This window comes from Megascapheus bottae, chromosome 19 (genome assembly GCF_031878675.1).
Source record: "Megascapheus bottae isolate mThoBot1 chromosome 19, mThoBot2.hap1, whole genome shotgun sequence".
NCBI classification, from domain to species: Eukaryota; Metazoa; Chordata; class Mammalia; order Rodentia; family Geomyidae; genus Megascapheus; species Megascapheus bottae.
The window spans coordinates 33,668,255-33,695,671 of record NC_143527.1 but is presented as its reverse complement, the minus strand read 5'-3'; the positions used below and the strand labels follow the sequence as shown (position 1 = coordinate 33,695,671).

General features: G+C 44.9%; 1 protein-coding gene across 4 annotated transcripts in view; it reads right to left on the bottom strand.

The window, feature by feature from the left end:
* Kctd1 (potassium channel tetramerization domain containing 1) overlaps positions 1-27,417 on the bottom strand; it is a 164,070-nt gene that overhangs the window by 89,062 nt on the left and 47,591 nt on the right. For 2 of the 4 annotated variants that reach the window (XM_090353299.1, XM_090353300.1), the window contains exon 1: positions 3,478-5,451. The exons of 1 other annotated variant lie outside the window; for it this stretch is intronic. In XM_090353299.1, coding sequence (XP_090209425.1) covers positions 3,478-5,361 — 1,884 coding nt within the window. In that variant the 5' untranslated portion in view covers positions 5,362-5,451. Of the gene's footprint in view, positions 1-3,477; positions 5,452-5,777; positions 5,870-27,417 lie in introns of those variants that run through there. One more of the 4 variants, XM_090353302.1, reaches the window with a different exon arrangement.

Here is a 27,417-nt window from a genome sequence, read left to right as displayed (position 1 = left end):
GGCAGGAAGTGAGACCCTTGTCTCAAAAATATGGAGCAAAAATCAGAGCTGGAGTCCTGGCTTAGTGGTAAAAGTACCCGCTTTGCAAGCACAAGGCCCTGGAAAAACTAAAAGTGTAAATCCGTCATCCATCTAAGCTGAAGTACTGTTCTCTGAAGCAGGAAAAATACTATATTTTATGCAAAAAGAACACCTATGAAAATCAGCTTGGCCTTGAATGAGAGATCCTCCTGATTCAGTTTGGAGAGGGCTGGGATTACAGGTCTAGTTCAGCAGATGAGGAGCATTCAATCTTTTTAAATGGCGCACTTGGGTGGAGGGGTGTAACTTGATTATACAGCATGTGTTTGCTAGCAAGTGCAAGGCACTGGGTTCAAGCCTGAGAGCATAAATAAGCAAACAAGTAAAGTAGGCACTTAAAATGTAGCATGCAATTGCCCATCTGAGAGTACAAGCTATACCAAAAAGTAAATCTTCATAATCTCTCTGTGAGAAAAAAAAAGAAGCTAAAACTCTTCTTCACTTGTAGCACAAATATTAAAGAGAATTAAATAGTGAGCCAGATAACACAACCAATACAATCTTCCCTCCACACCTCCTGCACAATGCCAGAAACATCACAAGAGTAAAAATCACATCATCCTCCCGAATGTGTTCACTTTCCAACCTGTCCTATACATGACACACTCAGTAACATTCTCAAGAGGTAAAAAGAAGCCTATACACTTCCCTTATGCTTTCATGGTTTCAGTTTCTAAGGTCACCTACAGACTGTTAAATGGAAAATTCCATAATCTTTAAATAAATTTTATTACGGTGTCTTATTATAATTGTTTTATTTTATCATTAGTTACTGTTAATCTCTTATTTATAAGTGAAATTTCCTGGTGTGTATGCTAGGAAGGAAACAGAATACAGGGTGTTCAGACAGTGGGGCAGGGAGTGGTGTTTTAGGATATACTCCCTGAGGGAAAGCAGGGACTACCATTAATCAACCTAAAGAAGCAAGCTCTTCATATTTGAGGGAGGGGAAGGAGACCTGCAACATTGGAAGAGAATAAAGCAATATGAAGAAGTTGCAACATGGTCAAGAGTGGAGTTCAGTGGGACACTTGATGAGGGTCCATTGGTCTTAAGGGTAGAGTGCCATGTTTATGATCAAGAAATGATGACCCAAGCTCTAGGGACATGGGGCATTTTCAAGGACTGATGACTAGCAGAAGAGGTGAGGGTGCCAAGCAATGTCACTGGCCAAGAAGCCCATCCAGTCATCACTAATCCTTAGGTAACACCCTGGCCTTCACTCATGACACTGAGTCTAACACAAACAAGTGGAAAATTCAATATCAACTTTCTACTTAAACTAAAACATTGGTTCACATCACTCAAACTTCTTCAGGTGAGATCTATATGAATTACTAAAATGTTCCCTTAAACATATAGTGCTGATATTTTAAAATAGTCACTCTACCATCAGTGCAAGGATGGAATTGGTACAAATAGTGTTAGAGGTACAGCTCCGTGGTAGAGTAGTTATCTGGCATGTGCAAGTGCCTGAGTTCCATCCCTAGCATCTCTCACCCTCAAAGTGCAAATACAATGATTTTTTGCAATGTTTCAGTGGAAAGAAACTTGGAACTCAGATCTTGTTTGAAAACATTATAACCCACAAGCAACATTCAGGCATCCAGATCTATATTTAACTTAGGAGCTGTCTGACAATAACTCAAGAATACTAAAAGCATTAGTACACAGTTTCGTAGAATTGATTTGTCTCTGGGACAGAGAGCTTGTACTTTCTAGAACAAAACAAAAACCAATGGGAGGACAGAGTGGGGGCGGGGGCAACTCTAATCTTTTACTTTCTAAGTCATGATTCTAACACTGGTGTTGAGAAGTTAGCAGACATACCAGGAGACAACTCGTTTCCTTACTATTCTAAGCACATGCATGCTTTAATTAACTTTCTTAGGCTTTTAACTTTTAATCAATCAGGTGCAACCTACCCGAGGCACTTTAGGAGTTTTTACTTTATCAGAAGAATGTGAACATTTATTTTTACGTTCCAAGAGAAAGCAAACCTAAACTCTCCCCTCTATCTTTAACACTCTTTAAAACAATCTTGCTGTCAGTGGTGGACTACACACACCAGAAACACAGGAGTCCAGACACAAAACCCATAGGTCTTAGGTGCTTTAGTGAACTGTGTGTTTATATTGCCATCCACAGCCCCTTTCTCGGGTTGGCCTTGAGGCTTGCCAGGTAGCTGGGAAGCCTCTGAAAGGGACAGTTTGCCTAGAACTAGAATTTGCACTTTGGAGAAAGTATAGAGGTGCCTGCATCCCTCCCTAAAGGGCCTGCCTTATACTTCCAAATTTGGGACCAAAATTTTTACTTCTGCTTGGTGTCAGAAGATCAAAGGGGTAAAAGCTCTTATAGAGCAGACTCCCTAGGGGAAAAGAATGCAACTTTGATGATAAACTCCTGAGTTTATCCTTTGAGGCAAAAGAGTAAAGCAGCATCTACCACTTTGGGCCCCAGTCTTGGTGCTCTGGTACTGTTTAGGCTCAATTCGGTTCTAGGTGGGTATGTTTTTCCTATCCAGGGTGATGTTGCCTGAAACCCAAAGAGGAGAGCTCATTTACAAGCTGGCACAGCCTCTCAGCTGGCACACTTACTTTGGTTTCTTGCCCATTTAATGATCCTTCTTCTTATAGACCCGCTCAGACCCCACAGATCTCAGGGCTAGGCACTGCGGATGCTAGACACTTCAGAGCACCGCGACCCTGGGAGCTCCAACTGAATGCTACCGCACAGCTCTGGGTTAAGGAAACTAAATCCCACAGGTCATTTTACATTGGACTGTGCTTGCAAAGATTCTAAACTGGCTGTCAACCACCAGTTAGTTCCTCCAGTCCCCGCCCCCTTTAAAAAGAAAAGAAAAAGCTACAGGAAGTGGGATTGACATGTATTCTTTTTAATAATTTACAAGTATTTTTTTCTGCCTTCAGAAGTTATGGCAACTACGTAGTGGAGTACTGTAACGGTACATTTATTCTGCTTCCCTCAACACATTCTTACCATGCTTTGTAATCTAACTTAACAACAACAAGAAAAGCATTCCCTGAGCAGAAGCTGCAGGAAGGAGCTGCTCCTTTTGTCCTGCTAACTTTGAAGTTTCTAGTGTTGTTGCCTTACTGTGCTACTGAGCAGTCCTGACTAAAGTGGCATGCGCTCTGGCATCATTTAAGGTTGAGTGTAAACTGCCCCCTCCCCGAAAAGCAGGAAGAGAAATAAAGGCATCATCAAATCCCAGGCAGTATATTAGCTGCTACTACAACACACACACACACAACAGAAAATGTCCTCCCCCCACATCTCCCCCCCTCCTCCGCCATCCAGAACTACATTAAAGCAAAAGTTAGTCCCCAAGTGGTGCCAGAGAGATATTTCATGCATAGAGGTTGGTTCGGTTACCTGGGTGGGGGAAACAATGGCAGGTGAAACTACCGTGGGAGAATTGGTGCTTCTGTGCCCATTGGCTTCTGGAAGAAGAGGCAGGGGGTCGTGTTTCACGGAAACCACCACCACCGCATCCACAGGCTCCGCGGGGCGGATACAAAGTCTTTTAGGGGAAGAAGAAGGGCCGCAGATCTCCCCGGACCCAAACACGGACTCGTACAGAGCGCGCTTGGGCCCAGCCTCAGGCTTCACGTCCGGCCCCACCGGGCTGTCTTTGGGGAGGGCGTAAGTGCTACCCAGCGGGGGCGGCTGGGGGCGGTGGTGGTGGGCGGGATGCGTGGGGGGGTGGTGGGAGTGGTGGCGGGTCGCCCCGTTCAGAGCCTCGGCGTAGCAGCCCTGCGGGGCCGGCGAGCCCAGCTTGGTGCCTATGCCGGCGATGCTGTTGAGCGTGGCGATGGAGACGGCGCCAATGCAGTGGTTGGTGTAGGTCTTGGAGAGCTTGGCCGCCTTGGAGAGCATCTGCATCCTGGTCCCCAACAAGTTCTTGCCGATGGCTTTGTTTTCGTACCAGGTCACGTCGCCCTCGCTGCAGTGGTCCCGGGGCCGCTGGAAGAACGCCTTGCAGAGGGGGTTGCGCTTGGACAGGTACTTGACGAAGCTGGCGTAGGGGCAGAACTCGGTGCCCGTCTCGTACATGCGGGGCAAGTTCTCCTCGTCGCTGCTCTCGGCGCGCTTCTTGCTCCAGGACGACGAGCGGGACTTGTGGTAAGGCCCGAGGGACTTGAAGTAGACGAACTTGCGCCCGTCCTCGTCCATGGCCAGCCCGAAGGAGTCCTCCTCCAGCTCGCGCTGGTTCTCGCGGCCGCGCGTGCAGAAGTACATGCAGGTCTCAAACCAGACCTTGTTGAGCAGCCCGAAGGGCGTGTTGGTGCTGAACACGCTGGAGGTGTAGAGCTTGCGCAGGTCGGCGCGCGTGATGGCTTGTTTCTGAACCACGGGCCCCGCGCCCTGCTCCTCCAGCTTGCGGATGACGGCGGCCAGCGTCAGGTTGGCGCTGCGCAGCTCGGGGTCCTTGGTGAGGTCGAGCGTGCGGCAGTACGGGGGCTCGTTGAGGTAGCGGTTGAGGGAGCTGCGGATGCTGATGAGCGAGGACTTGCTGTAGAGCTGGCCGCTCTTGGAGCGGGCCTCGGCGTAGAAGGAGCGCAGCACGCGGCACAGCGCCCCCTTGTCCATGGTCTCGAAGTCCGGGCTCTGCGCCTTCTCGCTCAGGTACTCCCGGAAGATGCGCACGGCGTAGCGGGTGGCCAGCCGGGTGTTCTCGCTCAGCCGGGCCCGCTCGGGGCGCTGCAGCACGTCGGGGTCCCCCAGGTGGGGATCCGCGCCTTCTCCCGGCGGCCCGCCGCCGCCGCCGCCGCCGCTGCCCCCGCGCGCTCGGGGCGCCAGCAGCCTCGGGGGCGCCTCGGGCTCCAGCGCGGCGCCCTGGTCCATATCGATCATATGGACCGGCTCGGGCTCCAGCTCCTCCCCGGCCGAGTCCTCGGGCTCCAGGGGCTCGTCCCAGTCGAGCCCCATCTCCTCCTCCTCCTCCTCGTCGTCGTCGTCGTCCTCCTCCTCCTCCAGCCCCCCACCTCCGTCCTCCTCCTCCTCCTCGTCCCCCGTTATCCGCACCTCCTGGATCTCCTCCTCCACGTCCTCCTCCTCCTCCTCGTCCTCCTCCTCCTCCTCGCCCGCGCTGCAGTAGTGCGGGCGGCCGCGGCGCCGTCCCCGGCCCCCCGTGCCGCGCTCGCCCTCGCCCCGCTCCCCATTGTTCTCGGCGGCGGCGGCGGCGGCGGCGCTGGCGGCGCCCGCGCTGCCGCCCGCGCTGGTGTTACAGTCCCCGCTGCCAGGCATTCTCGCCATATTGCCGTCTCTCTGCCAGTCCTCGGGCAGGGCGCATGCGCTATATTGGACCGCAGCGCTGAGAGCTTTTGTGTTTAATGACCTTCAGCTACCGGGAGGCAAAGCCGGGCTCTTAAAGGAGCCGCGCTCCAATTGTCATTTCCACCACCACCACCAACCCCCCCCCTCCAGCGCGGCGGGGGGGAAAGGGAGGCAAGAGGCAGGGCGGCGCGCACCGGGGGATGCAGGGGCGGGGAGGTGGGGGCGAGTTAGACGGGGAGAACGGAGACGACGGAGGTTGTTCGGACCTTCTGCCTCCCTCTCCCCACCCCCTACCACCACTCCGAGCTCTTTCCTCACTTCTAAGAAAACTTTGTAGGAAAAGAAAGGAAGGGGAGGGAGAGCCGTCGGTGGGGGCGAACGCACTCCCAACTTACCCTCTGGCGGAGCGGCTCGCGGGCCCGAGCGGGAGAGAGGGAGGGCCGGCGGGAGGGCGGGGCGGTCTGGCTTCTCTAAGTAATGCCCGAGGAGCAGTGCCCCCTCCACCGCCCCCTCATTGCCCCCCGGAGCCGGGGGGGGGGGTCGGGGCGGCGGCGGCTGCCTGCGCGGTGCGGAGCGCGGGTGTCGCGGCGAGGAGCCGGTGTGTGGGGCGGCCCGGAGCGGAGCGCAGCCGGCAGGTTAATGAGCAGGGTGGAGGAGGCACGGCCGAGGCCCCGCACCCTCTCGGCGCCCGCGGCCAGGGCGCAGCGGGCGAGGCTTGGGAGCGGGACCCGGCTGGCGGGCAGCCGCGGCTCCCCCCACCTACTTGCTGGCGGCGAGAAGCGGGGGCCTGGGGCCAGTCGCGCGGCTCTCGACTCCCTCCGCCACTCTCGCCGAGGAGCGAAACACGCCCCACGTCAGCCTCATCCCTTTCGACTTTTCCAACTGCCACTCTTAAGCTGTCATTAACGACCTGGGGCGCTCCCCGTAGGTCTGGGGCAAGTCCGCGCCGGTCCAGCCAGCCCGGGGAAGGAGCTAGAAAGAAAGGCTTGGGAGGGGCGGGTAGGAGGGGGGACGTGGGAAGAGGCGATCGGGATCTCCGGGGACCCCCCCTCCTCTCCACACTCCCTCCCCGCTCGCCCCGGCAGCCACCCGCTCCGCCCGAGAGCAAACCGCCTGTACTCCACTGGGTCGGAGCTAAAGCCCTGATGGGGCCCCCAAGGCCGAAAATAAAATAAAAACGGGGCAGGCGGAAAATAATCAACGTGAACTCGGGTGTCGATCGCCCCCGCAGCCTTCATAATTCTGGCCATCCGGATCCCGGGCGCGCTCCCAAGTCTGCCCACCGCCATTCGTTTGCCCTCGGGGCCGCGCTGCCTCGGGCACGCGGGGGCGGGCACCTCGGAAACTGGAAAGACAGCCGAACAGCTCGCTGGTCCCGCTTTCCCACCAGAAACCCCGTCCCACTTCCAGCCAACAAACACCCGCCCTGGGCGCGCCCCGGCGCCCCGCGCGTCCCCGCCTCCTCCTCGCCCGGCTCGGGGGCAGCGCCCCAGGGCGGCCCGGAAACGCGTTCGCAGGGGACCACACAGCCCAGGCCACCCCCGGGCCACGCTGAAACTACAACCGAACTTTGTCCCTCCTCAGGAAGCCCCTGATTCCCCTGGCATACGGCTGGCACCAGGGGCCCGCGACCAGTCTCAGAGTCCACGAGCCCGAGCCCAGCACGGGTGCCCCGGTGCCAGGCCGGGTCTCCGGGGAGGCAGCCACGCCAGCTCCTCGAGTGCGTCCTCGAATTGTGTTGTTTTTTATTTTTCCTTCGAGTCTGATAAGGTCGACTCTGGGAATCTTTCTCAACTGTCCTTTCTCGTTTGGCTTTCGGGACCTATATCATTTTACGCATCAATAGATCCCATCTATCAAGCTGAAGTTTTTAAAAGATTGTTAGGAAGGAAGGAAGGAAGGAAGACAAGTTCTCCGGGGCCGCGAGGGCATGGATGGCGTTATCCGTGGTGTCTTCCCCGCGCTCCCCCTCCGCCTGCCTCCCCCGGCCCAGGACGCCGCTCAGCGTCAGGGGAATCGCGCCAGGTGCCCAAACAAGCTAAAGCAAGTTCCTGCCTCGGGAGCCTCCCCAGGCTCCTTGGGGAAACACACAGGCACACACACGCACACGCGCGCACACACGCACACCGCTCAGGGAAGTGAAGCGAATCGCCCTGGGAGGCGAGGGCAGGGAATCTGGAGGTTGCACTCCTCCGGACTTGTTCCCCAAGGCGCAGAGCCATGGCCGGCTGAAGTCACAAGTCACTGTCTCCCACTCCCAGAGAAGTCAGATGAATTCGTGTCCCCAAGTCCAGGGAAGTGGGGCAGCTAAGTCGCATACACGAATCCACGCCCAGAAATTAGGCACGACATCAGAGACACACAGCTACAGTCGGAAAATCGGAAAGGGCTGGCCCTTTGTCCAGGGATGCTTCTAGATATTTGGTCCTCAGAGGCTCGGGTGGGCACTGGGCGAGTTAACTTCTAGTATCAACCACACCCCATGGCCCAGCCCCGGGACCCAGAAGCCCCGAGCTAGCTTTAAGCCACCCTGCGCACTCAGCGTGGAGACCTAGGCCCACTCAGGCCCACGAGGTAACCGCTTTCCAGGTCTCCTCATTTCTGTAGGCTTTCGGGGTGCACCCTTCCTTCCTCCTCCCACACCAGCAGCCCTCCCCTCTGGGTGAGCTGCTTGGAACCATTCGCGGTTTGCCAGAGGCAGTGTGCAGGGTTGGAAGCTCCGGGAAACAAAGCGACTAAAAACAGCTCCCCGTTGACGTCAACTTATTTCCAGAAAAGAAAATAGTTTTGTGCTCCCTGGACAAAATATCCCCGAGGGCAAGTCTCGACTGGTCGAGGCCAGGAGATGGGGTGGCAAAAAGCAAGAATGAAACCCACCAAGCAGGAATATCTTTTTTAACGGATTTCGGAAAATAGCCGTTTCAGGTGCTGCTTGAACATTTGGCCAATAACCAACAGGACCCGAGCTTAAATTAGATACGAGAAACTTATTTGGAAAAGTGGCCTTGTTCTGATTACCCTGTGGCTACGTGTCTGCTTCTTGTGACTAGCTCCTGCTATACTACCAAAATAAATCCTTTAGCCACCAAGAAACGTCAAATACTGAAGATCTCTTCTGGTAAAGACTCACTGCCAGCCTCCCTCCAAAGAAAGAAACATGGCTTAATGTTTTTAGAACCCCATAATGTAAAATTATACTTGGGTTTATAAAGGAGTTCAATTCCAGGTTATATATGATCTCTTAAAAAATACCCTGTGATTCTGTACACTCAATTTCAAATGGAAAGCATCAACAACAGCAACTTTCTTACAGTTTATGGAGAGCCAGTGTTCCTGGCATGCCCTGTCAAGTCTTCCTCCAGCTCCTCCACTTGATTCTTCTCAATGGGAAGCCACTTGGCCCAGCACTCAGAGCCAGCAGCTGCCCTTCAACTCCTCTGACAGGATGCTTGGCTTCCTGTGCAAGACTTCTAGGGCCTTCTTTATGCTGAGAATAATTCCATTACAATATGGAACACTTTGCAATTATTTAGCTGTCAGAACTCTTCACTCTGTCAGCTTTTTCAACAGGCTAACAACTCCAACAAGATGCACCACACTGGTTGTCTCTTCTTATCGCTATAACGAAGCACCTATTTATTTGTATTTTTTCTGCTGCTTAAACTTCTTGGAAATAGTGATGTGGTGATTTGGGGGAGGAAAAACTCCCAGTGTCTTTATTTCATCATCCAGTGACTCCTATTTTAGGTTCAAACTTTATAGTAGTTTACACCATGTAGAAAGAGATTTCAAATGCTATTGTTTCTGGGTGCTGGTGGCTTACATATGTAATCTTAGCTACTCAAGAGGCTAAGATCTGAAGATCTCCATTCAGGGCCAAACTGAGGAGAAAAAAAAATGTGTGACTCTTTCTTATCTCCAAATAACCAGCAAAAACTTAGAAGGGGGAGATGTGATTCATGTGGTAGTGTGCCAGATCTGAGCAAAAATACCAAGCAGAGTGTGAAGCCCTAAGTCCAAGCCTCATTACTGGCTTGTACACAGACACACACACACACACACACACACACACACACACACACACTATTCTAATGTTTTGTGGATATTATCAATTAGCCTAGTCTTTTAAAGCATGTAATTATGCAACTTCTCCAAATGCCAGAAAAATTCAGATTATATGACCTAGAATTTTATTATTATTATTAGTATTATTATTTATTAGCTATGCAAAGAGGTTTTCATTCCAGATATGAGATTGCTATATATATCTTGGTATAGATATATAAATCTGTTTCCTTTACTGAATGACTTACAGTGTCTGGCTTATATGCAGAATCTCATCATTTTTACTGAATAAGTGGGTGTAGAGGATCTGTGTTGAAGTTTTCACATTTAGCAGAAAACTTTTTCTGTGGAAGAAATCTAAAATATCATGAATCTGTAATTCTGTAATTCCAAGGCAGGACAAAAAGTAACTACTTGCAAGCTAACATGAATTTCATTACTGCTTTGAATTAATATTTTCCTGACATTAATTTTTTGAGTGAACCCTACTGTAGAAAATTATTGCACAAATAGTGTGAAGAGCCTTCATTTTTTTCCCCCAGTAAAGATGTTAACCCTTTCTGAGGAATGAGGTGTCTGTATTAAGACAGGTGGGTTGGAGAGAATTTAAATTAGTAAATCCAAAGGACTTTGTGGGCTCTTAGGCAGAGGCCAGAAAAGACATTTAGTTAATAACTTTAAAGAAACAAATCAAAAGAGGGAGAGTTATACTTTTGATTTGATAAATATTCAAAAGGTGCTTTTGAAGTTAAATATAGATTCAAATTAAAGTCTATTTTTGATGTATCTTTGTTTCAGTTTCACTATTCTCATGGAATCAATTGAAGATCATCTTTTTTTTCTGTAACTCACATGAAAATTGAACCCAGAGAATTTAACTCTATAAAAGGGAAGAAAAAGAAAGACTAACTCCACCAGGGCAAGAACAATGTCTACTCTCTATAACTCTGCTTAGTTACAACTCAGTTCCTTCTCATATTTTAGTTGCATGGCTGGCACACAGTAAACACTCAAACAATGTACAAATAGTTCTGTGTGTGAAGAGGGCTAACTTTAAAACTAAGGCTGTGCAACAGAGTAGTAGAAAGTTTCATATTTGAGTCCAGAACATCTGAGGTTGAATGCTAGCTTGTCTTGGGAGGTCTGGGTCTTACTTAATAATAATAGTCCCTACCTTATAGGACTGTTTGAGAAATAAGCAAGTTAATGCATGTACTGCATTTAACATAGCACCTGAAATATTAATAAATATTTAACCATGATCTCTTTTTTGTTGTTGTTTGGATATTGACATGGTCCAGGATGGTTAGAAATCATGATTCTCCTGTCTCAGCCTCACATACTGAAATTACAAGGGTATGCTACCACAGTAGCTTACCCATTAGCTCTTCTTATTTCAGCCCTTCTTTATTATAGACAGGGAAAATGAAGGCCTGAGAGGCTTTTAAAAGGCTAAGCCACGGGGCCAGGAGTTTGGCCTAGTGGTAGTGTGCTTGTGTAGCATGCACAAAGACCCTGGTTCAATTCTTTGATACCACATACATAGAAAAAGCCAGAAGTGGTGCTGTGTCTCAAGTGGCAGAGTGCTAGCCTTGAGCAAATAAATAAATAAATAAAGTGTCCAAGGACAGTGCTCGGGCTCTGAGTTCAAGCCCCAGGACTCGCAAAAAAAAAAAAAAAAAAAAAGGTTAAGCCATAAGCTGGAGAGATGAGGTGGTAGTTAGGAAGTACAGTGTTTATCTGTAGGGCATGAAGCCCTGTTTCAATTCCCAGCACCCTATAAAACAAACATTTTTTTAATATTTAAAAGCATGTCTGGGCTTTCAGACTTTGCCAGGATAGACAAGTGAATCTGGTAGACCATGCCTGAAATTTTGGCTATATTCTGCCAGTAGGAGCTAAAGAATCAGAAGGAAAAAAAAAAAAAAAACTTCAAGGAAACAGTCCCCTACCAGTAAGATCCTTTGTGTGTAATTTGAGAATTTGGGTAAGGCAAAGGCTCATGGCTGTGAACATAATGGAAGAAGACTAAGAGACAGTACAGTCTTCATAAGTTGGTGTGGTTTTCCTGCCATGTTGAAAGTAGGAACCCGCTATGTGCCTTAGAAGAAATGATAGGGAAGAACTTAGAGACAACCCAATCAGATTAGCCTGAGACACTTTGTGTTGAGATCCAGGCCTACTCTGAATATACTTTTTGAAAACAAGGAGGCATATTTCCTCATTTTTTTCTTTGAAACTGTGTTAAAACAAAACAAAACAACAACAAAAAACATTGGTCAGAATAAACTTAGCATAGTAATTGAATAAAGTAATTACTTTCTAACTGCCACCTGGCTACTGTAATTCCAGACCTTTCCGTCTAATGATTATCTACTTGTTTTCTGTACTACTTTTCACACACAATAATGCAAAGGAAGAAAATTGCTTTCTACGAACAAGTGATATGTTAGTCGAGCCTAAAATCATGCACTCTCCTTTGGTTACATTATTCTGAATATTAAATTTCATTTGGTTAATGAAGAACTCAAATATGAATGTTATATATGATGTGGGCACGGTGGCTCCTGCCTGTAATCCTAGCTACTCAGGAGTGTGAGATCTGAGGCTCAAGGTTCAAAGCCAGCAGGGCACAAGAGGACCTTATCTCTACTTAATCTCTAGAAAATGGGAAGTGAGGCTTGGGTCAAGGGAAGGGTGATAGCCTTGAGCTGAAGAGCTCAGGGACAACGCCAGGCCAAGTTCAAGCCTCCCAGTAAGTAAGTAAGTAAGTAAATAAATAAATAAATAAATAAATGTTATCTATGTTATACCTAAAATGAATTACAGTAGTCTTTATCTTCTAGTTATGTATCTTTAAAGGGTATGTGAGGAAGTACTAAACATTGGTATTAAATTGTTATGTTATTAAATAACTGTTTTAAATAAGTTATTTTAGTGATATATTGTAATATCAACTAAGGTGGCAAAGGCACCAAAGATTTGTTAATGTAAAACCTTTCTATTTTTTTAAACAGTGGGGGAGTTGTTTACAATGATCTCAGAATTTTAAAAAGTCCTTGAAGTAACTTGCTAGATATAAGTAAAATAGCCAGGTAGCAAATCAAAATAAACAGCAAAAAAATTTTTTTTAAATTGCTTTACACCCAAATTTTATTATGAAAGATTGCTGTTCCCACATCTTTGTCAGTATCAATTAGGAAAGTCTCTTAAGACAGTAGTTAGGCATCCTCTTCAAAAATCAAGAAAAATCCAGAAGTTTAACTGAAGAAACTTCTCCTGCATTTGTATTTTGGTTCACTTGGGCTTCTTGAGCCAGTTGAGTTTAGCAGGTTAGGTTACAAGTGTGCTTCAGGACGTATTTCCTACGGCCCTGGAGGCTTCATTGACAGAAATGCATTCTCCTGAATAAAGGAAGGAAGGAAGGAGCTGAGTGAAGCTAGAGTCATGACTTCTCCACAATCTAAAGACAGCTATTTCTAGTGATGGGGAAAGACGGAGGATAGTAACTGACATGGCAACCCAAAGCATGCTTTACAGTTCACAGTTCAGCATCTGCACGACTTCGAGCACTGTAAGGACTAGGACATGAAGCCCTCTATATCAGAAGCTGACATCTAGATGTACAATAGCATTTCACAGGATGGGGCAGGGGGAGGGGGAGGGGGGTCCCTGCCCTGTGGCTGCATTTCTAAATGAACTAAAAAAGAAAGAAAGAAAGAAAAAAATACTCCTCTATCAAATACCCAGAAGCACTAACCCACATTTTGAACTAATTGACTTACTTTTTCTTAGGAAAGCTTAATTTAACTGATAGGGGCACATGGGCTTATATGAATATTTAAGGCAGCCCTGGAATGGGCTTGTTCTATTTCTTGAGTTTGATGCTGGAAATATATAGGCTTTGTGCATGATGGGGGAAGCAGGAAGTACTGTGACCCAGCCCTGCAAGCCTATAATCTATGTTTGCAGAGCCAGGGTACTATTGTCACTAGTAGAGGATGCTTGGTGTTTTCATCTAGTCTTCTCACAGCCTGTTCTTGGACCAGGATAGCCCAGAAGTCATGTTGAGTCATTACTCCAAACAAAAATGAATTCCCCTGATGCTGGTGGCATCTGTTTTATGCTTTATACCATGGCTTAGTATTTTTTTTTCTGATTCTAAAAGCAGCAATCATTTGGAAATACAAAAAATCTGGAAATGTGGCTATGTGTATGTCCTCTTCCTTCCTCATTCACATTTCATGGAAGCACTTGCTGAGGATCTGATCTGTAACAATGGCATACTCCATTCTTCCTCATGAGTACACAGGAGGAACAGTCCTTTTTGCCACACGAGAACAAACTCAGACAGCTTATGTAACTTTCCTAACATCATCCCAGCTAAAGAATTGAACCCCAGAGCACACACACTTTCTGAACAATTCTCCTGGCCATTCACTGCCTGGCAAAAAGCACTTTACCTATTGTGATTTATTTCTGTGAATTCCATCCCGTAGGATTTTCTGTTTAAGTCCTCCATGTTTGAAAATTAATGTCATTCTAGGCAAGGTAGCATATGCTTGTAATCCCAGAACTCAGGAAGTTAAGGCAGGAGGATTGCAGGTTCTAGGTCAGCATAGACTAGTAGTAAGACTTTATACCCCTCCCCCAATTCTCACAAATCAATGAATCCATTCATTTGGTTGGATTATTCTAGTTTTATGTCCAAAGTCTTGTGTTAATGGTATTTGTGAGATGATACCTTTAGAGGCCTCTGCCCTGTTTAATGGATTAATCCACTTGAGGATTAATGGATTAATGGGTTATTGAGGGAGTGACCTTGTTATTAAAACTAGCTCTTTTTGGCACACTTGGTCTGTATTGCATGGAATACCCTGTAGTGCTTTGGGATTCTCCAGAGTCCTTAGCAGCAAGAAGGTGCTAATCAGTTCTGGCCTCTTGACTTTGGACTTAGCAGCATCTAGAACTGGAAGAACTGTTGTGTTCATTTCTTTATGAATTACCCAGTTTATGGAATTCAGCTACAGAAAAGAAGGCTAAGGGCAGTTTTGGGCTCTGCCCAGCTCAGGTTTTAGTAGGAGCAGCAGGAAGAAGGACTCTTTCCAGGAACATGCCCACCTGGCTCCAGGGAAGGTGAGCCTTCAGCAAGTCATCATCTGTGCCTTCTGCCTTTCTCTTGATAATCTTATATCCTCCTACCACAGAAAATTTGTCAACTTATTTCTTCACTCCACTCTGGAAGCGGAGTTGAACTGTCAAGCTTTGAAAATAAAGGCCCACACCAGGCCCTTTCTGTTATTTATACGGTGACATATAGAAAAGACAGCTTTTAAGTAAATGGTAACCAAGAGGCTCAGGAAAAAAAGTGCATTTTCCAAGTTCTTGGCATTCAGAGTTTTGTAAGGGGTTTGAGACCCTAATATCATGCTTTGGTGGCTAAATTCATGGTTGATTTAGTTTTCCTCGAACTGCTGGCTTTTCCATTTAGAGCCTGAGGCAGAAGTTCCACTTCACAGTGTATCGGAGTCCTCCAGCCACTCCAGGAACTGACTTACAATACAGATTACTGAGTGCCACCTGTAGTTTCTGATTTACTAGGTCAAGGGTGTGGCTAGAGATGTGAGTATCTCACACTCAACATAGAACATTCTAACAACAATCAGACAGAGCTGTGAGAAACAAATATCATTTATCAAGTCCTAAGTACTTTCTTCTCTTGGAGTGACTATTAGTAAATCACTTTCGGGCTATGAATTCATTTGAAATTCAGATGAATGTAAGGAAACATCTTTCTTGGAAGATGTCCCCCCTTTCACTCTGTCTCTGTCTCTGTCTCTCTTTCTCTTTCTCTTAATCCCTTGTGTCAAGAAATTGGGATCAAGACTGAATTTAGAACTTTGTCTTTAACACTGCTGTATGCATATGCAATTTTCCTCACCCAGTGAAAACACCATCATGACTCTTTATTCTCAGTCCAACCCCGCAGGATTATGCCTCAAGCCAATTTCCCAACATCTCCTGGTACTCCTCAGTAACAAGAATCCAACCCTCTGTGGGAGAAGAACACTGCAAAGAACACTGCTGGGAAGTTCAGACACCTGGTTGACACAGGGCTGGTAGTCTCAGTGGTGAGCCTGAAACTCAAGTGTGCTGCTGAATCACCTGGCAGGTCTGTGGAAATGCTGAATACTGGGTCCTCCCCCTGAATGTGTGATTCACCCTGACTAGGGTGGGGTGAAGTTGTCAGTGATTAGGTACTAGTGCTGCTGCTGGCTCCTAAAAATCTCCCTGTGAGGACCATTGGCCCAGGAGAAGATGGACAGACACACCTGCTACGGCTTAAAACATGGCATAGCACATCACAAGCACCTGTTGACCTTGGGGTGTCATTGTGGTGGCACTGGGAGGTGAGGCCTCTAAGAGGTCATTTGGCTAGAGAGATGAATGCCAGGGCTGGCATGTAGCTCAGGGTGCTGTGCTTGCTTAACACATGTACACCCTGAATTTGATCCCCAGAATCACCATAATGCAAAAGAAGGAGGTGATCAATGCTTTTCTTAAGTGACTGGGTTCCTCCAAGTGGCTACAGGACAAGACTGCCTTTTAAGATATTATCATTTTATTATCTTTCTGTGGTTGTACTCAGTAGTTATAACTCATGCAATGTATCTTGATCACCCTCCCCTCCCATTTTCCCCCATCTCTCTCAGCCCCACCCATGAAATATTCCTGGTGTCATTTTCACATATATGCATTGAATATTATGAGTACATCTGCCCACATTCCTCTTGTCATTCATACACCTGACCCTAGCCCCCCACTCCCACCCACCTCAAGTACCAGCTTACTGGTATTCATTTTGTTAAACTCTAAGTTGTACAAAGGAATTACACCATTGTTATTCTCCCCTGCATATATCATACTTTTGTTAATATGTTTGTGTACACTTGCATGTAACCATGAATGCTTACATATATTTAGTTGTAAGCAAAATCTAATTTCTATATATGAAAGAAAACACATGTCCTTGGTCTCTCTGAACCTGATATTTATTTATTTGTTTGTTTGTTTATGTTAGTTACTGGGGCTTGAACTCAGGGCCTGGGCACTGTCCCCTAGCTTCCTAGCTTTACAGCTCTCCTGTGTATTCTTGCTAACTAATTGGAGATAGGAGTCTCAGACTTTCCTGTCCAGGCTAGCTTTAGACCTTAAGATCTCAACCTCCTCCTTCATGCATGAGCCATGGTCACCTAACTAAGACTGAGTTCTGTATTTGTACTTGTCTGTCACTCTGCTTTCTACCATGAACTGAAGTAGTGCAAGGCCATGCTGTTGGACTTCCCAGCCCAAATAAACCTCTTCCTCAAGAAAGCACTCGTTCTCAGGTCTGTTGTGTTACAAAAGCAGAAAACAGACTAAGACCCTATCCAACATGGCTTGGACATAGGGCTTTGTCGTAGCTGTACAGGTAACTTTGATATACAGCTAAGAGTGAGACTCACTACTCTGGGCTGAGACAGCATTCACATATATCTGTTCAGGGGTCCTTCATATAAGGTCAGGGGAGGGATGATTCTGGGTGTTTGTCAAGCAGACAGTGAACCATCAATGTATGTATGCAAAATGTTCTGTACATGTACATGTATATATTTTCTGCCTTTAGAAGAATTTTAAAGGAGACTGTGACCCAAAATACTTTAAGTAAACTCCATGTGTAAATGGAGAAATAAGCTATTAGTAGAAGTGTCATTGGTCTTTCAGAGAACAATTTTGCAGTAGCTGTCAGTAGATAAAATAAATATCTCTTTCAACTCAGAAGTTCTTTGCTAAGAATCTCAGATTCTTAGCAGAGATACACATACTAAAATGCTCTTGAAATATTCAGTGATTCTCACTGAATCACTGGTTATAACCTAATTTTAGAAGTGGATGGTAAATAAATAAATAACATCCAATCTATTTGCAAGAACACTAGCTTGTAGATATAAAGAATAATGTAACTTTGTAGGTGCTGAAAGTGATGGTATCCAAGACAATTCGTTATGTAAGCAGAGAACATCAATGCCATTAAAAACACTGAACTAAAATGATACACCCATATTTTGCAAGTGCAAATGCATCTAGAAAAAGAAAAATGCATGGAATCATGTATAGTGGTGATTTGGGGAGAAGAGTATTTAATTTTCCCCTTTTGGTATTATTTGAATTTTGCACCCTGAGTTTGTGTTTTCCTGTTATTTAATGAGAAGCAGGTCCATGTGTGGTAGACTCTGAACTTTGTCTCTATGGCCTTCATATTCCCCCGTTGAATGGCTCAGTTCCTGTTGCCCATGTTCTCTGTTTGCACAAATGGCAAGTTCTCCCCATTTAGCATCCTTCAGGCCAGAAAGAGGATGTTCTTATACTGCATTCTCTGTCCTACATGCTGCCAGCAAAGTCCCTGCCACCACCAAACCTTGCTTATAGCCAGCCACCATAGAGCATATAGCCATAAACATAAACAGCGATTGGACCAAGGATGCAGTCCTGGACGGTCAAACAGCCACCCAGAAGCCTGGACTGAAACTCCTGAACCAGTCTGTGTAAGAGCCAGGGAAGCAGCTCAGTTCCTCCCTACATTTAGCATGAGCTCCTATTCCCATGTCCAGTATAGACCCAGAACATTTCTAGAATGACTTCCCCTCACAACTTATTTCTCCTGATTACAATCAAGACACCCTCATAATGGTTTTTTTTTTTTTTTTTTTACTATGTGTCCATGTAGAGCCCTTGCATCTTAGATTTAAGAAAAGGAATCAAATTTATCCACTGTCCAAGGTTAAAATCCTGGACAATGCCTCCCCTCTAAGTTTTGTCTCTCCCTCTACTTCCACAGAGGACTAAGTCCCATCAACTGCAACTTGTAATTTTGCTGTAAATCTGTCTGTGTCTGCACCTACATGTGAATTCGTGTTTCCTTTATATCAGCTTGGTCTGTTATCACAAAGTACCTTGGACTGGCTTAAACAATAGAAATGTATTTCTTCATAGTTCTGGAAGCATGTCCAAAATTAAGGTCCTGACAGAATTGGTTTCTATAAGGGCTGTCTTCCTGATTGTAGGTGGCTGTCTTTTCTCTTCATCCTTATGCAGCCTCTTCTCTGTGTGAGTTGAAGAGAGAAACATTATCTCCTGACTCTGTCTTTCTCCCTCTGTGTCTATATCTCTCACTCTTCTTTCTCTTCTCACTCTCTACTTCAGTAGAAATACTGAATCCTGTCAATTCCAAATTCTGATTTTGCTTTAATTCTCTCTAAAGTGTCTTCACTGTGGTGAATTCTCTCTCTCTCTCTCTCTCTGGATACCAGACCTACCAGGTTCAGGCCCCACCCTATGACCTCATTCTACCATAATTATGTCCTTAAAAACCACAGGTCCAAACACAGTCATGTTGGGGGTTAGAGTGCCAATGGATGGATTTGGGGAGAAGGCACACAATACACACCAGAACCCTCTCCAAACTTACTCCTTTAAAATAAAATTTCCCAGCTTTGTAATGCATCCAAGCTTGGGGCTTGGCACGCAGTCACCTTTCATGGTCTCCCACATCAGCTCTGGTCTGTTCGCTCCACATTCTGTACTTCTAGTAGCATGACCTAATTTAGGCCATTTTCACTCTTGAGAGATGCAGGGACAGAGTAAAAGTGGAGAGAGAAAGCAGTACCAGCTGGGGACAGGTCACAGCCCTGAACCCCATGTGTCCTGGCTGGGACCAGCTTCTTGACCTATATATGCATGTGAAGATGCCTTTACATTTTTTCATTTGGGCTATCTCTGTATATTTCTTTTCGTTGAAGATTAACAAACAAATGCTCCCAGCTTTCTCTTTGTGGGGTTCAGTATTCCCCAACACCAACCCAACATACCTACCAACTTGTCTTTTGTTTTAGGGTGTGTGTGCGAGTGTGTTTGTGTGTGTGTGTGTTTCCTGGTCTCTAGGATTGCAGTCCTTGGCTCTATCTCATTTGAACTGCTCATGTTCTCTTTAACTTCTTGCTTGACAATTGGATTTCCTCAATCTTTTTAGTATGAGGTTAGTGTTTTTTCCTCCTGGAAAGCTTCCTTGTCTTCAGGTCTGGTTGCTGTCCCCACTCTATAGGAAATGTATGGTGTGGTGGTGGTTGAGTGTGTGGGCACTGATACCAATAAACTTGGATGCACATTCTGGTAATGCCACACATGTAGTGTGGTCTCAGGCAAAATTCTCCACCTCTACCCATATCTGTAGAACAGGGGATCGATGTGAGGGTTCAATAACTTAACATGGGTGCACTACTGAGAACAATGTCTGGCATACCGTATGTGCTTCATACACATTGGCAATGATTCTGACGCTGTCACTGAACTATAGCTAGCTCCAAACACAGAGGCAAATCTTGTCTTCCAGTCTCAGCTCAGGTCCTGTCAGGTACATTCTTGAACTAACCATGACAAATATCCCCTACAGATTATGTGGCAATTTAGACAGACTTGTATCTTAGTGGTTGCATGCATTAAAAATGCTATTCTTCTTTTTCATCGTCTCTTTAGCTTCACTAAAAGGGAATGTCTTTTTATTTATTTACCCAGCATGATTACTGGCACACAAAGTAGTTTACAGATACTTGCTGCTGTCTGATATTTAACTGGGAAGTTCCTGCTTGTATCATCCCTTAAGCTGTGAGCTCCAGTGCCCATCTCAATCTAAGCAGAAGCAATGGGGTGATTTGTTAAGCCAATCATGGACTCAGGGCCAGACACTTCCTTGAAATGAACCACTACCACTTTCTGGCTATGTAAACTTCAACTTATTTTACATTTTTATGTCAATACTGGGACTTGAGCTCAAGCCCTAACACTCTCACGTGGATTTTTCTGCTAAAGACTGGAACTCTGTCACTTGAGCCACTCCTCTACTTCCAACATTTTTCTCATTGATTGGAGATAAAGAGTCTCTTGGATCAACTCACTTTTCCTAATCTAATTCTTATGAATTCAGTCTGTACCAAACTATGGCCTGGGATCTTGCTGCACTGCAGTCTACCTTATGTATGAGTGAGTAATATCCATTCACGTCCTGGAGTTTTGTTTAAGCGATTGTGTCTGCCTGGCATGCTCTTCCCTTTTATACATGTGACTTTTTCCTATTTATTTGACAGGACGCAGATACAGCTATATATCCTATGTATTACAAACTTTCACAAAGCCAAATCTGATCTCTGTCCAATGCTAGTACATCTAAATTATTTTAGCATAATAATATCTCCCCCAGAGAAACTGCAGTGTGCCTATACATGTATTTTCTTAAGAAGAATTGTACACTACTGTAGAGGATTATGCAAATCAAGTAAAGGGAGACACCATAAAAATTCCAAAAGGAAAGAGATACTTGCAACTGTGTCCTAGAATAATAGGTTGAGTAAATTCTTTTGAAAAGATCAGCTCTTTACAGAGCAGCTACCCTGAACTGAATGAGGGAAATGAGATTGAAGAATTTATTTTTAAAATGCTTTGAAGATGGAGACTGCCAGGTAAAAGTCTTAAGGATTGGATTACTCTGTAATTAAAGATCAGTTCTGTTCCAGATCATCTCCATCTCTGGCAGAGTCCCACTTTATTTTTTGCAAACAATCACATTCTTTAACTTATAACCTTTCTCTTCACAGGACTATAGTTCTGAAGGGATCCATCAAAAGACGTAAAGATGATTAACTGAATCAGGTTATAGATATACATATATATTAATATCATGCTATACAGATGGATCTTTATCTTCTCTTTCTAAAACAGGAGACATTGAATTCCTTTCTTTCTTTTTTTTTTCCAATGAAGGAAGCCAAATTCCAATGGCTACCACCTCTGATCCTAGTTACTCAGAAGGCTGAGATCTGAGGATCACAGTTCAAAGCCAGCCTAGGTAGGAAAGTTCATATGATTCTTATTTTCAACGACCCACCAGAAAACCAGCAAGTAGAAATGTGGCTCAAGTGTAGAACAAACTATCCTTGAGCAAAGACAATGTTCAGACTCTGAATTCATGCTCCAGAATTGGCATAATAAAGAAGAAGTGAAAGAGGAGAAAATGGAGCAAAACATCCACAGAATGTGCAATGGACCTGGGGTTTCTGAGAAATCAAAAAAGCCCACCCAAAATGCCCAGTGGTACATTCAAGATGTTTTCTTGTCTGCTTTCAAGAAATAAAAGTGCAATTCTCCCCCGCTTCTTTCCCCCTTCCCCCCCCCCCCCAGTGACTTGCATTTTATGGGCATTAGTTTGATTCTTCTGAGTCTTACCTTACTTTCCTGGTTGATTTAGATTCTTTAATTTGCTTCTTGGATGCTTGTGTGGGGGTGAGCTTGCTTTCTTTCCAGAACTTCTTCCCTGTGGGATGTTGAAGTGTTAGTGCCAATTATTTTTTTCTTTTAAAGAAGGATGGAAGAGTCAGCTTGAATACTAAGGCTAAACTCAGCAATAGTTGCTAAACTCTTCAATTATTAGATGAAAGGCTAAATGCATGTATCATTGTTGTTTTTGTTATTATGCTGGGGATTTGCCATTCCAAGAGTTTATTACCCCTGCATAATTTCTTCTTCTTCTGGATTCATGACATTAAATTAACACAAAAATGTGTTTTTTCCCCATAAGTTTTCTTACATAGTCTCTCACTCTTTCTCTCTCTTTGCATTTTTTTAGTGTACATTAGTTACACAGGGGGCAGGAGATTTTATTGTGATATTTCCATGTATGTATACTATCAATTACCCTCTTCCTCTATCACTTTCCCTTACTCCCTCTCCTTGTCTAATTCAGTTTCAGCAGGACTCATCATTCCATTTTCATACATGTGGACAATGTATATTTTCATATGTAGTTGCATATGCAGTGAAGAATTACTTGCTTCCTATCTTTGTTTTTCCTTTTCTCCTTCCTCATATCTTCCAAAGTAGTTTCATAGTGTGACTTGTATTCTATGTGTATAGAATATTCTTTGCCATTTTTTTACCCAAGGTAATTTTTGTATCTTGGTAGATGCCAAACCCTGTGGGTTATTTTTTTCTTCATTTTATATTTATTGTCTAACATAGATCAAACAACTGTTCGTTTAATTGAATTACATCTAATGGTTTGCCATTTTAAAATGCCATCAAGTAGCAATAATTAAATATTGCTTCTTCTTCAATGAATTCATTGCTGGATTTAGGCATTTTAAAGCATCTTCTTCTTGAGTTTCAATTTTTGCTTTTCTTTCCTTTTCTTTTTGACTTGCTGGAAATCAAACTCTAGGCCATACATATGTTCAGCCCAGAAATATGATTTTTTTTCAAGGCTTTGTGGTCTGATCAAGAATCCTAGGTGCTTTATCTGGGCCCTGAACAGGGAGTGGGAAGTCAGATTGGATGGAGACAGTTTCTGCCCAGCCTCTTGCCCTGTGTTTTCTCTGGCTTTACTTCCTACCCAGCAGCCCAACACCTGCACCATGAAGGCACCAGACCAGTTCCAGCCAGCTCTTTCTGTCCCAACACAAACAGGATGGGAGAGATCTTGTCACTCCCACTTCACTGCCAGGCTCTGAGGTTTGCAATTTCACCATGAAGTCTGCTCTGAGACGCCTGAATGGTGAGGATGGGTATGATACATGTGCTTTCCTTCCACCTTGACAGAACCCTTTGGGAAGTCTGAACTTGCAGTTGGAGGAAGAAGGGAGTTTGTTCTCAGAACATATGCAAAAACGTTCTGTGGATCACCCTCTGTGTTCATAATCCACAACTCTGGCACCAGAGATTCAACTTGACTCTACAGGCTCTGTGGTCTCATCCCAGAGTCACAGCCCACACAGCTGGCACTTCTTCTGGTATCTTAGAAAACCTTGTACAAATGGAAGTGGAGCTGTGGCTCAAACTGGTGGAATTCTAGCCTTGAGCTAAAGATCTCAAGGACAGCATCCAGGCCCTGAGTTCAAGCCTCACAATTGACATGAAAACAAACAAAAAACCTTATACAATAGCCCCTAAGCTCTGCTTTGGTGTCAAGATCTTGAAGGAGAGAGGGAAGGTATTATAGCCTAGCTTACTGTTCATTTTCACTCAGGAATTTATCCAAAATGTCCCCAAGTTGATTGGGTCTGAGGTTGGTGCTTCCTAAGACAGAATTTACAATGGGGCTTCCTGGCTGCGGGAGGATCTCTGGGAGTTAGGAAAGAAATTCAAGGAAGTCAGTCTGAGGGTCTCTTGTAAACCCAGTCTCTTCTATGTAGTTCAAATGCTCATCAGTCTTACTTTGCTACTCATTGTCTAGTATTCCATTCTTTTTTTTTTTCTGGTACTGAAGTTTGGATCTAGGGACTCTGCACAGGCTTCTTGCTTGGCCAGCCCTCTACTTCATGAGCAATGCCACCTGCCCAGCTTTTTGTTGGTTAATTGGAGATGGAGTTCTAAGTCAGATTGGTCTTAGAACTGAGATCCCCTGATGTCCCTCTCCTGAGTAGCATGACACCCTCTCATCCACACCTAGCCCCCAAGTCACTTTTTAATGAGATACAAAGACCAAGGAGGTCTGTCCTTTTGTGACTTGCATGGTTTCTGCTAATCTTCATGTTGAGTTGAGAAATTCTAAAACATTCTTCAGTGCTTCAGGAAATGTGCTAGTCCTTCAAAGGTGCTAGAATTGTAAAGTTATTTACATAAAAATTATATAACCACTTGCAGTCTCAATGTTGCTTTTTGAGAGTAAGGGTAGATTAGTTGTTGGAAGTCTAAAGAGGATCTGTCTAGAGATGGAAAGGAATCAGAGGGATTTGTTGTCATTTCATAAATAATTGTTTTAAAGCATATTTTCTAGCAGTATAGGAAGTGAATGTGCACTTTAAGGATGACTGGGATTTCATTTCGGCTATTACCAAAAAAACCCTGCATTTATCTTTCCTTCTCTCCATAGCATTTGGACATAGGGCCATTCCCCCCCGCCCAACCAGTCCCATTACATGAAAACAATGGAATTATATATTAAAATATTGTGTATGAAATCAAAGTCAATACAGTTAAGGGCTCACTTTCCCTTCTCTAGCATTTTTACTTTATAGTTGAATCTTGCTATGTAGGTCAGGATGGACTCAAACTTGTGATCATATTGCTTCAGCCTGGGTACTGAGATTACAGGACTGTGCCATCAGACCCAGAAACACTTAATTTTCATAAACATTTTAATTTTTAATTTTTTGCCATTCCGGGGGCTTGAACCCAGGGCCTGAACACTGTCCCTAAGCTTCTTTTGCTCAAGCTTAGCATTCTACCACTTGAGCCACAGTACCACTTTTAGCTTTTTTTGCTTGTACGTTACTGAGGAATTGAAACCAGGACTTCATGCAGACTAGGCAAACCCTCTACCACTAAGCTATATTCCCGGCCTGGACTTTTTAATTTAGCATAACGTATTAGATCTTTTAGGTATGTGCGGTCCTTGGAAAATCCATTTCCTATCTGTTTACCTTCTACTCAGATCTCAGCCTCTTGAATAGCTAGGATTTCATGTGTGAGCCTCCAGTGCTAAGATCTGATATACTTTCCATACCCAGCTCTGAAGACTGTTACCTTGGCCTGTGTGGGTGCTCTTACAAATCTAAAGCTGAATTCCAGCTGTGTTTTCTTTGTGAACACAAACCATGTTCTTTTACTTTTCCTGGTTTGGGCATAAAAATTTGACTCCAGTTGGAGGGAAGAGGAAGGATTTTCAGTTAATACATTTTTTTAGGCTATTCACTGACCCTCTCCCAGCCATTGCCCAAGCAGCATTTTTGTCATAAGGATTAAATGCAGACAACTTTAAGAACATACTTAAGCTGTGAGTTAGAATTTGCAAAGCACTTTCCTTTGTATTATCCAAACTTCATAACTGAAAAAGAAAGGATTATTATTTTCCACTCAACAGACGAGAAACCCAAGATTAGGTTTGCCTCCAAATAACACACATTTCAGCAGCAGCTTTAAGAAATGAACCTGGCTCTTAGACTTCCACTGCTGCCTAAACTCTGTAAGTACTTGCACCAGCTCTGAGAAATCAACTCAGTGCTTTGGAAAGAACCCTACCCTTAATGGATTAAAAACCCACTCAGATCTCTTGCTTCCTGACAACTCACAGCCCAAATGTCACAGAAAAGAAACACTTCCTACCTCTCTAGCCTGCTTTCCTCACACCCCCAGGAATGCTTCTATCTTCTATTCAGGCTGTCACATTCCTCTTGCAGAACATTTTGGAATTTCCATCAGGGAGGGGGGGGTGCACATTGCCTCCATTCTCATGATGATGACAAGTAGGCTATTAGATTAATTGAGGAAGAAGGAAGATACATAGTATTCACTGTTTACCGATGATTGTGAATGACCTCTGCTAAATTGATTTTAACCTTTCCCTGGCTCAGACATGAAATCATCCATTGGAGTTTCCTTTTAGACAGAGAAAAACAGCACATTAACTTATTCACTCTGAGATAAATAAAAATAAATCACATATTGCTTAACAATCTGAATAAATTCGATTGATAGGCAATTGAAAGGTTATATAAAACTGACAGGAAGGCTCACTTACATCACCTACAAGCTAAAGTGAAGGGAAGTGAAAGGCCCATAAAAAATAGCCAGTTGTAGTCAGGCGTGGTGGCACTCACATGTAATCCTACGCTTGTGGGAGGTGGAGGTAGGAGGATCGTATTCTAAGCCTGGATGTACAAAAATATCGAGACTCTATCTGAAAAACTGACTAAAGCAGAAAGGGCTGAAGATATGACTCAAGTGGTTAAGTGCTTGCTTAACAAACTAAAAGCCCTAAGTTAAATCCCCAGGAAGAAATATGTGCTCATTTGCAAGATGTGCTTTTTGTGTGTGCCAGTACTAGGGCTTGAACTTGCCAGGGCCGGGTGCTGTCTCTGAGCTTTTCGGCTCAAGGCTAGTGCTATACAACTTGAGCTCTGGTTCTGGATTTTATTAACTGATTGATTGTTGAATGGAGATAAGAGTCTCATGGACTTCTATGCCCAGGCTGACTTTGGACTGCTAACCTTAGATGTCAGTTATCTCAGTAGATAGGATTAGAGGTGTGATCCACTGGCACAGGGCACAGGCCTGTGCCATGTTTTTGTAACTACTATAACATTGAGAAAAGATACACATTAGCAAAGACAATACCTGCTGGATCATAAAACAACTGTATTCCAGGTAGGGAAAGCTAAATGTGGTCTGCAGTAACACATGAAGCTGGGCAGGGGTCTTCTGTTACACTTTAGGGAGTCACTAGCTAGGCCAAGGTTGGTCTGCTATGGAGGAGTGTCAAAGGCAAGGAAAAGAGCTGCATTCTGGGAATGCTAGTTCTGTTGCCACATGCAGGGAATTGGAAGGAGAAAGGTCTTTAGGAGAATCAGAGAGGAGGAGGGGGAAAATCAGAGGAATACCTGCAAAAAGCAACTTCTAGCACACACAGTGCATTCACAGGAATCCATCAATGAGCCGCTCTTCAGGGGAACTAGGCTTTGCTTGGGTCCTTCTGTCAAGATGTATGATTTGGGGCCATTTGAACACAGGTGGACATCTTACATTTGAAAATAACCCAGGTGATTTCTCCCTCAGAGCCTAAAGAAACCTGTACATCTGGTGATTCCGACTGTGGTGACAGAGGAAGTCAGATCCAAAATGAGCAATGTACGAAATGCGGATATCTGAAGAAAAGATTCTCTCAAGGGATTCTTTCTTCCCCTCCCTCCCTTGCTCCCTTCCCCTCTCTTGCCCTTTCTCCAAGGATGCTCCAGTCATACTATAAATGTAACTCCATTCCATCCTACAATGAGCAATTCTCCCTCTGATGTTAATTCCTTCCTCTTTTCTGAGCAGGGCCCAGTGCACTCTGAGTGTAACCCCTTAGCTTTCTTAGGCTGAACCCGGTCTCAAATGTCATCTCTCTCA